The sequence below is a fragment of the Gopherus evgoodei genome, chromosome 19, assembly GCF_007399415.2.
Source record: "Gopherus evgoodei ecotype Sinaloan lineage chromosome 19, rGopEvg1_v1.p, whole genome shotgun sequence".
Classification (NCBI taxonomy): Eukaryota; Metazoa; Chordata; order Testudines; family Testudinidae; genus Gopherus; species Gopherus evgoodei.
Window position 1 is genome coordinate 4,374,934 of NC_044340.1, and position 16,004 is coordinate 4,390,937.

At 46.8% G+C, this 16,004-nt stretch overlaps 1 protein-coding gene and 1 long non-coding RNA gene across 2 annotated transcripts in view; one reads left to right on the forward strand and one right to left on the reverse strand.

Moving 5' to 3' along the window:
* The first annotated feature begins 3,272 nt into the window (after positions 1 to 3,272).
* The window catches only part of HEPACAM (hepatic and glial cell adhesion molecule), a 72,586-nt gene continuing 59,854 nt past the window's right edge, over positions 3,273 to 16,004 (forward strand). Inside the window, exon 1 of the mRNA XM_030538378.1 lies at positions 3,273 to 3,677. Coding sequence (XP_030394238.1) covers positions 3,593 to 3,677 — 85 coding nt within the window. The 5' untranslated portion in view covers positions 3,273 to 3,592. The remainder of the gene's footprint in view (positions 3,678 to 16,004) is intronic.
* Positions 11,802 to 14,860, reverse strand: LOC115637266. Its single transcript, XR_003997219.1, has 2 exons — positions 14,199 to 14,860; positions 11,802 to 12,522 (listed from the first exon to the last, which is right to left on the reverse strand). It is a non-coding gene; the product is annotated as an uncharacterized LOC115637266 (long non-coding RNA).

Below are 16,004 nucleotides of genomic sequence, written 5' to 3' on the forward strand. Positions count from 1 at the left end.
GGCGCACTTAAGAGAGGGTCAGCGTAGTTAAAGGGGCAGTGTGCGTTTCTCTCTCTCCCACACCCAAGGTGCATGTTTGTCTCTGTCTGCTATGCTGTCTCCCCTCACTGGTGTTCATGCTGCCTGGTGTGAGAGGCTGCATTAACAACAATGTGTTAACCCTTGAGGGCTCAGCTGACTGCTCGTTCATCATTTAGCAGCAAGGCATTCCTTGGGAAATCTCTCTCCCTCTTCCACCCTCTAGCTTCACAATCATCATAGCTGTGAACAGTATTAGTTTGTTTAGAATGTATAGTGTGTGTATATCTATGTAATATATAGTTTTTTGTCTGATAAAAAATTTCCCTGGAACCCAACCCCCACATTTACATTAATTCTTATGGGGCAATTGGATTCACTTAACATCATTTTGCTTAAGGTCGCATTTTTCAGGAACATAGCTACAACGTTAAGCGAGGAGTTACTGTATTTGGGATCCAGTGGCTGGTGCTGCCTTGCTGAGTAGTGGCTGAGCCTCCAGCACCGGTTCTGAGACCATGTTCTGAGACTGTGGTTCTGTCTCTGGCAATGATGTAGGATCTGTCTGTGATGATACTGTCACTGATGACTATGTCTTCTGCAAACATAAGGGCATCGTCTGGTGGCATGTGGCTGTGTCCTTTGGTGATGTGAAATCCAGATCTGCAGCTAGAAGAAGGGCTGCTTTTGATGAATGGGTCAGAGCACTTTGGTACAATGAATGACTCCATCGCTAAGTATCAGTACAGCAAACACAGTAGCCTTTCCATGCTCAGCAGTATTTCCCACACAGAAGGGGAAACTTGTCCCAAACGCCACAGTGACAAACCAAGGGCTAAGAGATGTTTAAATCCCTCTGGCTTACCCCTCTAGCCCAAAGGAGCAGGGCCGGCTTTAAGCTGATTCCCCGGAATCGGGCCCAGTGCCTTAGGCATCTTTTTTTATTTTTTTTACTTACCCGACAGGGGTGGAGGGGTCCACTCTGGGTCTTCGGTGGCATTTTGGCAGCGGGGGGGTTGCCCAACCTGTTCTGAAAAACCTCCAATGATGGGGATTCTACACCCTCCCCTGGAAGACTATTGCAGAGTTTATCCTTATGGGGGAAGTTTTTTCCTAATATCTAACCTAAATCTCCTTGCTGCAGATTAAGCCCTTTACTTCTTGTCCTACCCTCAATGGACATGGAGAACAATTGATCACTGTCCTCTTTATAACAGCCCGTAATAGATTTGAAGACTGTTATCAGGCTCCCTCTGTCTTTTTTTTCTTAGAACTAAAAGGGGGGCAATCACCTCCCATATCTTTCATCCGACACTCTTGTTAATATTCTCGTAGCTGAAGTTGTGTATCTTAGATCGATTTTCCCCCTCCCCGATCCCAGTGTAGACCAGGCCTAGGACAGGGGTCTGCAACCTTTCAGAAGTGCTGTGCTGAGTCTTCATTCACTCTAATTTAAGGTTTCACGTGCCAGAAATACATTTTAACATTTTTGGAAGGTCTCTTTCTATAATATATAACTAAACTATTGTTGTATGTAAAGTAAATAAGGTTTTTAAAATGTTTAAAAAGCTTCATTTGAAATGAAATTAAAATGCAGAGCCCCCCGGATCAGTAGCCAGGACCTGGGTAGTGTGAGTGCCACTGAAAATCAGCTTGCGTGCTGCAGGTTGCCTACCCTTGACCTAGGTGCTCAGCAGCCAGACCTGTTTTGGCTGTTTTAGATTAAAATTCACTTTAGTCTTGACCGCAGGGGTAATGAAATGTAATTATCCTTTTTGTATGCCTAAAAGGCGACAAATCTGTACTTAACATGTCCTACACATCACTCGCGAAGCAGGGGGTAACGTCCAATCCAAGAGAAATCTGAGGGAGTGGACAAGTGTTTCTACCTGGTAGAATGTCCTCTGTTTAAAGAATCCTATTTAACCCTCCACCTCCAGGACTTAAAGAGAGCTGATCAGACTCCACTTAGAGCCTGTGGTTCTGCTCAGGGGTCAATAGAGCTGAAATCACTGATCAGCAGGTCTTGGGGACTGAGCCTTTCATCTGATTTGGGGAGAGCATTGCAATGAGAGATCACACAAAGGACGCAGCAGCAACGAGGTTCCCCACTCACTGCTGAAATCACCGAGAACTGGGGTCAATGCAGGAATCTCAGAACATGTCACTCCAGCTGGAGGCAGTGGTGAGGGGCAAGCAGTGGCAGAGACATTAGCGGTGGGGGTGAGCAGTGACAGCAGCAGAGGCATCCCTTGCAGGGATGGGAGGCGAACCCATGCAAGAGCCCCCTTGAATTCTAGGGCTTTGCAGGTGCAGCAGAGGGGAAAGGAAGTGGTGTATTAAAGGGACATTTGTCCATTGGATTTTCACACTGCAAGGGAGAAAGCTGAGGCAAAGACACTGCCCCCATATCGTGAGGCAGGCCTTTACTTACGGTTTGCACACTTTTGAATCATGGTGTTTTCCCAAATGAATGCTGAGTTGCCACTCCCTTTTAATAACTGTTTTCTTTTGTTATCCCTAGACTTGGTGTTTGCGAATGAGGAAGCATTCCCCCTTAGAGGCACTCTGTGTAGGGGTTTAGTTTTCCCAGATTTGGGGGAGTTGGCAGAGGGGGCTTGAGTTGGTTTGGTTTTGTAACATTAAGAGGAACCCCTAGATAGTGAACTCAGCCCTTATTGCTCCTGGCCCTGCCTAGCAGAAGGGTATGGTATGGAAAATCCACTCATGGCAATGTTGTAGTGCTGGAGAAGCCAAGTGGAAAAGGTCTTGGAGGGAATCTCAACAAATATCCTCAGCCTAAACTGCTCTAAGAATGGGCAATAGATAGCATCCTGCATCAGGAAGGAGCCCCTTCTTCCATGAGGAAGGGAAAGTATTGGTTACGGTATCTAAACCCTTTTTACAGGAATAGGGGTTCCTCTAGGGGGCAGCAGTCCCCCCTTCCTCATGCCACTTCCTGTAAAGAAAGTCCTGTTTAATGAACCCCAGGAGATTTGACCATCTGAGACATCAGAGCAGAGATATTTGTGATCTAATGAGCCAGTGAAGCTTGGCAAACTCCACTGCACAGTTACCACAAAGAACACAACCCCTTTAAAACAATGCTGTGTCTGGCTTGAGCCCGAGAGGCCAGGAAATGCAAATACCCTTTATAACTGCCCTGCCGGTGCATTTCAAAGAGAACTGCACATGCAATGTAGTGTGCGCTGCATTCTCAAGGAGCGAGCGAAAGGCACTGTCAGCTGGCATTCAGAAGCTTCTTGTTTTCAGAGATTTAAGTCAGGCCTTTGCTGTTACTTTTGTGTTTGAAGATTTGGAGATATTGTTCATTATTTCTCAGTCCTGGCAGCTAATCTCCTGATGCTGAGGATGTAGGGTTCATGAAACCAGAAAGTGTCAGGTCTGACCAAAAGAAAAGACAAACTCAACAACACACAGAGCTCTGTCTATTCACAGAGAAGTTGGCAGGGCTGAGCGGTGGCAGAACAACTCCAAGCAGTACTGAGGGACGTGCCTGGAGTGGACAAATCATGCCAATTGTCTGTGAGAGGGACCTAAAGCTAAACACAAAATGAAGAGAGAAAGGGAAGCCTTATCCAGAGTCCCTAGTGCTCCAGGTTTCGTGCACTTAGTGTGCCTTCTTCTAATCCACCCAGGTAGGAAAGCGAATCTCTTTAAGAATCTGGGAAGTGGGAGAGGGTGTGCAGATGTTGTTGTGTGGCGTGAAGATGGGGGTGAGGTGAGGCTTTGGAGCTGAATGCTGGTGTTCATGAGCCTGCTTAGCCCCTACACGATCAGAGGATGTTCATTCAAGCAACAGTCCTGAATACCTTTTCTTTCCCCTCGCACAGCGGCTTTCTGACTTTGGGGAAGGATTGTTCCAGCTGCATTTCAATGTAACAAAGAATTAACGAGCAGTTTCTTATAGAACACATTGTTGGTTTGTGCGTCTAAAATCAGACACTGAATTGTGCCTGGGGAGTGTTCTGTTTGTAGAAGCAAGATAGTTTGATGTCGTGAGTTAATCTAACACCCTCTTCTGGAAAGACAATTGAAATCACTTGAGACCCATAATTCAGCTGTGCTTAATGCTAAGCCAAGGTCTGGAGATGCTGGAAAGTTCAAACAAAATGTTATGTCATTCCTGCCATGCTTGCTGGCTATACATTTTGACTCACACCCGAGTCAAAGTGTGAAAGAGACTGGATCACATTTGGAAAGTAACTGGCTCCTGATATTACTGTAGAAATGCCATAAAAGTAGTTTATTTAAAAAGCTTGCTCCTGAACAAACTCCTCTATGTTCATACCGACATCCCCGCTCCCAAGAGATGTGGAATTGAATGAGTGCTGCGTGTGAGCCTGGATCCAGTTTGATTTAACCAGCTGCTACTGGGAAGAACTGTCTCCCATGTCACTGTTTCTTGTGGCAGCCCACACATGCATTGTACAGACACACTATCTGGAATGGGCTTTCCTGAAAGAGGAAATTTCTACTTTAATTTACTTTTTGAAAAGTCCCTTTTGGTACCCTGCTGTGCTCATGTTAGTCCACTCCTGCCAGCTACAGACTCTGCCCAATAGCTGGTTAATTGTGAGTGCCCCAGTGTCCCACTCAGTTGTTCTGGTTGTGCAGTGAGCACATTTGTAACAGTTTGTCCCAGTCCTTTCAGCCGCTGAATGAAGATATTTCTCTCTAGAACGGTCTGTGCTATTTTTTATGGCTTGTATGTTCAATAGTTCTAAACCCCACACTCCAGTGATGCTGACTGATCACTGAGAGGCCTCCAGGAAGGGAGGTAAACCATGGGAATGTGAGGTAAACACTAGGACTGTTAAATCTGCTCTTTCCATGGAGGAACCAGACTCTCAGCTTGTCCTAACCCCACAGAGCTAGGTTACATCTGAAAGGGCCTAGGCAGGAAGGGCACAGAAAGGTGTCCAATGTGCTGTAGCAGCTACAGGTCATCTCGTATTGCCAGCAACTCTTTGGCTAAAGCACTGACACTGGATTTGCATCTTTATCAAGCAGGTGTGTTTCCAGTGAGGTCCCTCAGGGATCAGCTACTGGCCCTATGCTTTTTAACATTTTTATCAGTGATGTGGAAGAAAACAAAATGGTCACTGACAAAGTGTGCAGTTGACACACAAATTGGGGGGTGATAAATAGTGTTTAGAATGTCACCTGTGAGAACAGGTGTTCGCATGGCACTGTTGTAGCTGGCATCACAAGGTATTTATGTGCCAGATGTGCTAAAGATTCATATGTCCCTCCATGCTTCAACCACCTTTGACCACCTTTTTTTTTTAACACAAGGTTCACCTACCTCTCCATGCTTGATCACAATTTATCCTTTGTTGCTCCCCGCCCCCGCTACTGAATCAGAATAATCTCTTCCGCAGCCGTAGGAATGGCCTTGATGAGTCAAGAATACAAACAGGCCTTATTCTAATCTCAGGTTTTACATTGGAGGTGGTGTAACTTCACACCAGCCCATGACTTCAGAATAAGGCCCAATTTGTGCAAATACAGAGGCATTGCTATCTTATTAAGATATGAGCTCTAAGCTGTTTACTGTAAAATTTAAGGTAGTGTTTTGATTGATTTTTTTCAAGCCAGTACTTTTCAGTGTTAAATTTTAAAGTGTTGACTTAAATATATTTAAGACTAGGACACAGATTTTAAATCCATTATGATTTAACTTCCATGCTTTTCAAAACAATCCTCAAAGACACGGCAAATACATGATTTTAATGTCAAAGGCTGCAAAAATGCACCTTCTAAGCAGTGTGTTAAGATCTTAGCTTTGGAACTGTTTCTATAACAAGTGGGGGAAAAAAAAAGCCTCTATATTCAGAGACCAAAACATTCAAAAGTTAAGTTGCCTAAAATCAGCTTTCAGAGGTGCCGAATAAACCTTTAAATTTATGAGAGAGAAGAGAGGTGTGTTTGCTTAGCACTTCAGAGAATCAGGCCACTTCTCGCTAAGATGCCTAACTGCAGTTACCTAATGTCAGCTACCCATATGTCATGCTCTCCCCTTCTCTAGGGGAAGTGTGAGGTCAGGAGTGCCGCCAGCTTTTTTGGTGTCTTAGGCGGTGGAAGGTCCCACCCCCGAAATACCAGCCCCAACAGAGGCAGCGGAAGGTCCCGCCGCCGAAATACTGCTGACGACCAGGGCGGCCGAAGATCTGGTCGCCGTCCCCCAAATGTTAGTGCCCTAGGCGACTGCCTAGGTCACCTAATGGGTTGTGCTGGCCCTGTGTGAGGTACTTGCCCTGAGAAGAGAGGTAGGTGCTGGATGAGGTTTGGCAGCTGGAGACAGGGGAAGAGGAAAGTACAGTCCCCTGTGTTTTTGTCCTTTCCCTCATGGTCTCCCCTCTCTCCCACTTCTTCCATCTATCCTCACCCTCCTTTGGCTCCCCACTGGCCATGCTGGGGTCACATGCTGTCACAGCGCCATCTCTGTACAGGTTTGTGCTGAAATCCTGAGGCACCCCAGGGTGTCTCCCGAGATCCCTCCCTCCCAGCCCCAGCACTGGGGCCTGAGTTCCTATGAGAAGATATAGGGTGGGGAGGCACAGAGGCTGCCCTACTCCACCTTCCCCCATAGATACCCATCCCTAAGAGGACGTTTCACCTGTATCTACCATGTTGCCCTATTCTTATTTGTGGACGAGGTGAGTGCACCCTGGGGAAGATGATGGCCAAAGCAACTGCAAGTTGCCATGATAGTTGAACAGGCAGTGGTGTGTGGCTGTGTGGGGCTTGCTGGAGTTCTATGACTCTGCATGTTCATTGTGTTACTCCCCATCATCCAGAAGCAGGAGAAAGCAGCTCTTGGCAGGTGACTAAAGCCCATTGGCAGGAAAAGTCTGGCATATGCTCCTAGAATCTCCCCGTGCCCAGGGCCTTTGGATAACTTCTGCCTCTCCCCCTTCATCTCACACGGAGCCAGAGATCCTGCTGATGTCAGGACTGGCCCAAGGCTTGATGAATAAATACCTGTGGAAACGTTTGCTTGGTAAGCGCTCTCAGAGGGAGGTCACGGCATTGCCGAGTCAGGCCTGGATGTTAGCTAGACACTGTTAGAGCTGTGAATGGCACAAACACAGAGGAAGACAAGGGACTGGATTTACAAAGGTGCCTATGTGAGTTAGGTGCCTCACTCTCATTGATTTTCAATAGGAGTTAGGTGCCGGACCTGTTAGGTGCTTTAGTATAGTCCACTAGGCACCTCTCTGTAGGTTTAACTGCAAATCTGGCCCAACTTCCCTGCCCCAGGGAGCATAGCTCGTTAGCTGGGCAGGTCCAGCACGAGTGATAAAGGATCAGGCAGAGCAGCCAGAGTAGAGAGGGCCAGCCAGGAGATCAGGGGTGCCTGGCTAAGCATGCAGTGAATTTAAGGGAGATTTGAAAAAGGATAGGAGGGGGCTCAGCCCATTTAACTTGCCCAGTGACAGTTAGAAGCGTGGACAGTCTAGTCATGGAGTGGGTGCTCCTAGTTCTCACCCCTTCTATCTAGGGTGACCATACATCCCATTTTGGCTGGGACAGACCCTTTTTTGAGCCCTGTCCCGGCCATCTCGACTCTTTTGACACTGATCAGTTGGCAAGAGCAAATGGGACAAATGTCCACTATGTAAAGAAAGTGGGGTGCAGAGGAACGTGGGGGGCGGGAAGGAGAGCAGTGATGCCAGCCCCATGTGGGTGGTGGCGGGGGGAGGCAGGGCTCTGGCAGGATGCAGGCAGGGCTTGGGCAAGCAGCAACACTAGTCCCAGCCTTTGGGAAATATGGTCACCCTGTGTAGTGTGTGCATCTCTGCTTGCCTGAGCCCTGCCTTCCCCCCCGCATGTGAGGAGGAGAGCTTGGGAGAGTGGTCAGGTCAGCCACACATGGTGGGGTTCAGGCAAGCCCCTCGTGATGTCCCATTTTCCCTTTGGGAAATATAGTCACCCTACTTCTGCCCCACACATCCTTCTCCCCGGGAAAGGGGATGTCTGAATCAGAAACTTGTTTTTTCATCAGCCCTTGTCTTTAGATCACTCATTAGCAGAAATAGCTTTTTCTGCTGGTTGCATGGAGCAGGAAGGAGGAGATGCTCTGCATACTAATAGGTCTCATGACTTTCGGACTTGTTTAAGCCTTTTCTTATGCTCCTGCACACAGCTCCTAATCTAATACTGAATTGTCACCCAGATGAGTCATTTTCCTCTGCTGCATTTCAATACGGGTTTTGTTTGCTATTGGATTACGGCGTCCAGGCTGCAGGCCGATGTCCTGTCAGAGGCGGCCTATCAGATGTGGAATATTTCCTCCCTGTGCTGTCTGTTAGCCAGGCAGTGTTTACACAGCTCTCTCTTCCAGACTCCAAAGCGCTGACTGCAAATAGCAGCCCTGCCTCTGCATGGACTAGCAGGGGGCAGGCGAGCAGAGCGGCAGCCCCTCTATTCCAGGGCTGTAGATCAAACAATGAACCCCGCTGCCATGCACACACCGAGGACTGACAGCAAGATTAACTTGGCCCTTTGTCTCTATAGGATAGGAGACATTCCTATCAGACAGCTCAGAACAATAGCCCACTCTCTGAGCAAAAAAGGCCTTCATCAAACAGACCCTGTCTCTTCCTGCTGCATCTTCCTTTGCCTAGGATTTCTGCTCAGGCCCCAAGCCTTCTGGAGTGCCCCTGGTCCCTCCTCTTCACACAAGTCTGCAGCACAGTCTGTATTCAGGGCACGGGAGGAGGTTGTGTAACGCAGCCATGGCCAAGGAAGTGACCTCTATTCACAGAACAGGCTAGGTGCTGGTGGCAGTAGAGTACGTGTCCTCCACACCCTGTCACTGTGTTGGCTTGAATGCATACCTACAGGGTCATTGCTAGGCATGGCAGCTGGGCACAGCCCGAGGCATTCATTATGGCCCAGGCAGCCCTTGGACGTTTTGCTGCTTTGGCCAACAAAGGGGCCATTTAAAGCCAGTTGTGATCTCCTAGGCATTGCTAGGGCCCCCATCTCTTTAGTTTGTCACAGCTACCTTCAGCCTCCTGCCCCTACTACCCACTGATTCATATAATTACACATCTTATTCCAAATGAGTGACATTGTCAAGCATTTTAAGATTTCTAGACTTCAATTGATGGGACTTGGGTAATCTTAAACCTTTTCAATGAGGAGTCCGGTGACACCTAATAGATTTATGTGGGTATAAGCTTTCATGGGTAAAACCCCCTGCTTCTTCAGATTCATGGAGTGAAAATTATAGATGCAGGCATAAATATACTGGCACATGAAGGGAAGGGAGTTACCTTACAAGTGGAGAACCAGTATTAACAAGGCCAATTCAGTCAGGGTGGACATGGTCCACTCCCAATAATTGATGAGGAGGTGTCAATACCAAGAGAGGGAAAATTGCTTTCATAATGAGCCAGCCACTCCCAGTCCCTATTCAAGCCCAAATTAATGGTGTTAAATTTGCAAATGAATTATAGCTCTGCAGTTTCTCTTTGAAGTCTGTTTTTGAAGTTTTTTTTGTTGAAGTATGTCTACTTTTAAATCTATTATTGAATGTCCCTGGAGACTGAAGTGTTCTCGTACTGGCTTTTGTATGTTACCATTCCTGATGTCTGATTTGTGTCCATTTGTTCTTTTACACAGAGACTGTTCAGTTTGGCCAATGTACATGGCAGAGGGGCATTGCTGGCATATGATGGCATATATCACATTGGTAGATGTGCAGGTGAATGAGCCCCTGATGGTGTGTCCCATGTGGCTGGGTCCTCTGATGGTGTTGCTAGAGTAGAGTGACACATAGATAAACATGATATTTTGGGGAGAAATCAACACAGCTTTTGTAAAGGGAAATCACACCTCACCAATCTATTAGAATTCTTTGAGGGAGTCAACAAACATGTGGACAAGGGTGGATATAGTGTACTTGGATTTTCAGAAAGCCTTTGACAAGGTTCCTCAGCAAAGGTTCTTAAGCAAAGTAAGGAGTAATGGGATAATCAGGAAGATCTCTTTATACCTCAGTAACTGGTTAAAGGAAAGGAAACAAAGGGTAGGAATAAATGGTCAGCTTTCACAAAGGAGAGAGGTCAATAGCAGGGTCCCCCAAGGATTTGTACTGGGATGAGTGCTGTTCAACATATTCATGAATGATGTGGAAAAGGGGGTAAACAGTGAGGAGGCAAAATTTGCAGATGATACAAAATTACTCAAGATAGTTAAGTACAAAACAGACTGCGAAGAGTTACAAAGGGATCTCACAAAACCGGGTGATTGGGCAACAAAATGGCCCAGATGAAATTCAATGCTGATAAATGCAAAGCGATCCACGCTGGAAAACATAATCCTAACTATACACACAAAATGATGGGGCCTAAAGTAGCTGTTACCACTCAAGAAAGAGATCTTGCCGTTGTTGCAGGGGGGCAACAGTTGGGGTTCGTTTGCCCGGTGTGCGTATCCCCAATGACCACACCGGAGTGGAGAAGCAAGTATCTTTATTTGAGTCAAATAAGGTGCAAGGAGATATAAAATCTCAGATCATGCACACATCACTATTCATTGCCATGTCTTATATACCTTACTTGTTTACAAAGATGTTCACAGGTGCTACAATTCATCATTTACAATTCATTAACTACCGGATCTTTTAATTAACTATATCCTTAACCCATACTACTAACCCTCCCCCCTTTGATCGATTACATCTTGTACCATAAACAAAAGAACACAAGAAAATGACAAATGATTACATGTACTCATGCTAACTTTAAAGGAACATATTGTTTAGCTCGAAAGGCAGTCGTAGGCCTGAGAATGTAAACTTCTGACCCCACGCCATATTGCCAGTTACTTGGAGCCCTGCACCCCCCAACAATCCCCCCTTTGAGAATACTCAAAGGCCTTTCGTTGAGTTTTCTCATATTCATTACTTAGAATAAGGTCAATGGGCAAGCCACCTGATATTGGCAGCGAGACTGCCCTAAGGGGGTACATTTCTGTTGGCTGACGGAGGGCAGAAAGACAGCTTTTACAACAAGGCACTCCTAACTGCAGACCACAGCAGAAGAGCAAACCAATCGCTATCACTACTAGCAGGGAGGTAAAAATGCTTTTAAGCCACCCAAACCAATTACCAAAACCCCAAGAACCCCACCAATTATTGTCACTATTTTGCGTTATGTGAGTGACAATGTCACGCAACTTAGCCAGTCTATTTTCAATGCTTTGGCTGTGATCAGAAAGGTTAAAGCAACAGAGACCCTTAAATTTCTCACAGCCATGATTATGCCTTAAGAGGAGATAATCTATTGCAGCTCGATTTTTGGAGTACCCCTTCTCGGACCCCTGTGAGTTCCGAGGCCAAATCAGAGATTAAAGTGGAAGTTAGATTAATGGATTTGGCGAGGGCATAGGCCACTTTAGCAAGCTGGAGCTCTGCATCTAAGGCCAGGCCTGGGACTCTGACCAATGAAGTAGCAAGGGCTATGGCCTGAGATTTAGACACCAAGTTTACCTTAGAATCACATGTTTCATCCAGAGGCTGGCCACGCCGAGCCCTCCGGGCTCGGATAGGTCCAGGTGTCTTTAAAACTAGAGCATGGCCAGGGACAACCCCCATGGTTAATTGTCCGAGAGAACAAGGGCCTCCCGAACTGTTAGCTGGGACATAGGTAAATGCGGTTAGTCTGCAGAGCAAAAACCACTCATGGGGAAGATATAAGTGTGCATAAAAATAAGAAGTCGGGGTTGGGGAAACAGAACAATTCGTCTCATGGTTGGTCAAATTAGTATCAACCTTCCGTGCTCCTACAATAGCAAAACAGGAAATAACATTTGAGGACACGGCCATTAGCCTAATCTGAAGACAATGCTGGTTTGTATAGGGTTTAGGATTTGAGATAGAACCAAACTGAGACAGATGCCCAGCTGTCAATTTAATATTGAAACCAGCAAGTTTAGTATATTTGTGAATTTCTTGCAAGGGCATAGCTACTCCCACAAAACAAGTAGTAAATACAGACCCTAAAGTGTAACCGCTCCCTACACAAAAGTGAGAAGAATTAGAGGCTGTGGCAGCTAAAAGAGCCCACCAGTTATTTTCTGGAGAGCGGAAAGATAAAGGGGCCAACTGTCCAGAAACAGTAAACACCCATACAAATATTAAAAACATGACCAAATTAGAGTGATTTGCGTTTAAACAATAACTTGAGTCCCAGATCTTCCGATGTTTCGGTCCCAGTAGGCTGGATCGTCCACTGCTCGGGGTTTGGATTTTGCGGTGGAGGTACAGCTTTCAATCGGGAGTAGTGAATCCAGCTCTTGTGTCCCTCTACTTTAGCTGCCGTGTGGGACACCAGTAAAACGAGATAGGGTCCTTTCCACTTCTCCTGGAGAGGTTCGTCCTTCCAGGTACGGACAAGGATGAAGTCATCTGGCTGTAGGGAATACACCGGTGCATCCAAAGGGAGTGGCTGAGAGTCCTTAATGTACCTGTAAAAAGAACATAAAACAGCAGACAGAGAACACATATACTGAGACAAATATCCACACCCAGCCTCCCATTCCCCTAGCAGGATCGGGGTACCATTCACAGGCCATGCCCTTCCAAACATAATCTCGAAGGGGCTTAAACCAGTTCTTCCCTTAGGAAGAGCTCGAATGCGGAGTAAAACCAAAGGTAGGGCATCAGGCCACTTTAAAGACGCTTCCTGACATATCTTGGCTAGATGCCTTTTGAGTGTCTGATTAGTACATTCTACCACTCCACTGGCCTGTGGCCTCCAAGGGGTGTGAAGTTTCCAGTTGAGCTGGAGGATATCCGAGACATTCTGGACAATTTTTGAGGTGAGGTGTGTTCCCTGGTCAGATTCCATCCATCGAGGCAGGCCAAATCTAGGAAAAATCTCTTTAACAAGGTTAAGAGCCACAGTCTTAGCAGTGTTCCTCGGTTAATACTGTGATCCTTCTTTTGATGAGCGTGCATTACTGCTACCTTTAAGGGGAGTTGTATGGCCTCCAAAAGCTGAAGAATTTGTAACCCGTGCTTGACCAGGGAGCCTTGAGCCGTCAATAATCCCCTTTGTTTCCATAAACCTGCGTGGGCATGTAGTACACCAAAAGCATATTTAGAGTCTGTGAAGATATTAACCCTTTTCCCTTTTGACAATTCAAGCGCACGAGTTAAAGCCACTATTTCGGCTAGCTGGGCTGAAGTCCCCGGGGGCAGGCTTTTTGCCTCCACAGTTTCATGGAGAGACACCACGGCATAGCCCGCCCTTCTAAGTCCATTTACAACAGTGCTTTTCCATCCGTGTACCACTCATAGTCTGCGTTAGCAAGAGGTTGCTCTTTTAAATCCTGACGGCTGGAATACTGGGCATCTATAACTTCCAAGCAGTCATGCTCTTGGCCCTCTGTTTCTGGCAGCAAGGTGGCTGGGTTAAGGGAGGGGCAAACCTGCAGGGTAACTTAGGGGTTCTCTAAGAGCTTAGCCTGATACCGGGCTACCCGAGCTTGGGTGAGCCAGAGACCTCCCTTTGTGTCCAGTAAGGCTTGGTCCATATGTGGAGTGTATACTTGAACAGCCCCCCCCGCCCCAAAGTCAGTTTTTCTGCTTCCTCTAACACCAGAGCTGTAGCTGCAACTGTCCGTAGGCATGCCGGCCACCCCTTAGCAACCTGATCCAATTGTTTGGAGAAATAAGCCACTGGGTATTTCCAAGAGCCCAATAACTGTGTAAGTAGTCCCAGGGCCACCCCTTTTCTTTCATGTACATACAATTGAAAGGGCTTAGAAAGATCGGGCAGACCCAGGCCTGGGGCTTCCATCAATTTTCTTTTTATTAAGGTAAAGGCATTATTTGCCTTTGTTGTCCAGTAAAACGGTTTCTGATCGGTCCCTTTAACACATTCATACAGTGGCTTAGCTAGTAGTCCAAACTCTGGAATCCATATGCGGCAAAATCCTGCCATTCCCAGGAGTACTCTGAGCTGCTTGCGATTTCAGGGAGTAGAAACTCGACAAATAGGTTCAAGCCTCCCCCTTGAAAGCTGGCGTTCCCCCTGTCTGATCTGGAAGCCTAGGTAACGTACTTCGGGGAGGGCAATTTGGGCTTTATTTCTTGACACGCGATACCGCCGCAGCCCGAGAAAGTTTAAAAGACTTACGGTTGCCTGGAGACATACTTCTAGTCCCACTGCTGCGATTAATAAATCATCAACGTACTGTAGGAGAAGGACTTCGTTCTCATTTTCCCATCCTTCCAAGTCCCGGGATAAAGCTTGACAGAAAAGAGTGGGGGAGTTCTTAAATCCTTGTGCCAGCACCGTCCAACACAGTTGCCTTTTATTCCTGTTTGCGTCTTCCCATTCAAAGGAGAAAATTTCCTGGGACCCTGTGTCCACCAGAATTGTGAAAAAGGTATCCTTTAAATCAAGAATTGAGAAACATGAATACTGTCCCCCCACAGAGGCTAGCAGCGTATATGGGTTGGGCACGAGGGAGTATAGAGTCTTAACCCTCTCGTTGACTGCTCTTAAGTCCTGCACCAATCGATAACTGCCGTCCGGTTTCTGGACTGGTGAGATAGGGGTATTCCAAGCTGAGTGACACTCCTGTAATACCCCACACTGCAGGAATTTATCTATAATTTTCTGTAATTCCTCCCTGGCCTCCTTCTAAGTATCAAGACTTTGCTCATATCTTCATTCTGCTTCTGCCCATGCCTTAGCTGAAACCTGGTTTCGCTCCACTTCAGAGAGGAGTGTTCACAGAAGTACCTGGCAGTTATCCCAGTCAGGTTTATGACTAACCAGAAAGCCTTCAAAAACTGAAATAAATCGGGAGGGGTTGGTAGAAAATTCCCCTGCCTGCGCTTTGAAAGCCGCTAGATCCACAGAATTAAAAGGAACATGAGAGTACACCTGCATAGTGGTTAACTCCTGAGTAGCCGTAGCATTGCGAGCGATTCGGGTTTCAGTAATTAAAGGGTACAAACCTGTGGCGGGCTCAATTGGCGGGGCTGAGGGGACTTTGTCACCATACAATGGGGGTGCTGTGGCCGAATGTGACCCCGCTCCTGCTATTACAGTAAATAATGAGTTTTAAACATTTTCACAACTCTTCCCTAAAAGCCTGTTGGAATCAAATTACACTGCTTCAAAATATCTGTTCTGTTCCATAATGACATAAATATCTGACCATACATAGGCTCATTCCATTTACCAGTTCGTTGACAAAATAAAAGAAGTTGGAGGATCGTATTATAATTAATTGAACCCTCTGGTGGCCACCGTTCCTGGTCCTCTAGCTGATATTGAGGCCAGTCTATTGTACAATACCTTTTTAGTTTACCCTTAGTTAGTGGATCCATTCCAAAGATTTTCCAATTACCGAGAATGCAACCAGAATGCATTCTAAAGGCGTGCACGCTACCTTATCCTGTGACTGTCCCTGTCCCATTCCTTACCGGGAGACCCTGGGCGTCCCCAGGTCTTAGCAGGTGACAGATTAAACCCTTTAACTTTTATCCTACCTTATCCCCGAGACCGGTTCCTCACCGTCGCTCAGGACCAAAGCTTCTCCACCTTCTGGGGCGTTGCACCGTTGTGCCTCCCGGGGTCGACCGCACCAGACTTCGCTGAGGCCCCCGGTGAAAGCACCGGTGCGCGCTGGGCATCAGTGACTGTCTCAGTCTGTCGGCCACCGGAGAGGGTCCGGGCAAGGCTAATTTTTCAGCCTCAGACCGTCCTGCCGCGGTCGCCAAAGCTGTTGCAGGGGGGCAACAGTTGGGGTTCGTTTGCCCGGTGTGCGTATCCCCAATGACCACACCGGAGTGGAGAAGCAAGTATCTTTATTTGAGTCAAATAAGGTGCAAGGAGATATAAAATCTCAGATCATGCACACATCACTATTCATTGCCATGTCTTATATACCTTACTTGTTTACAAAGATGTTCACAGGTGCTACAATTC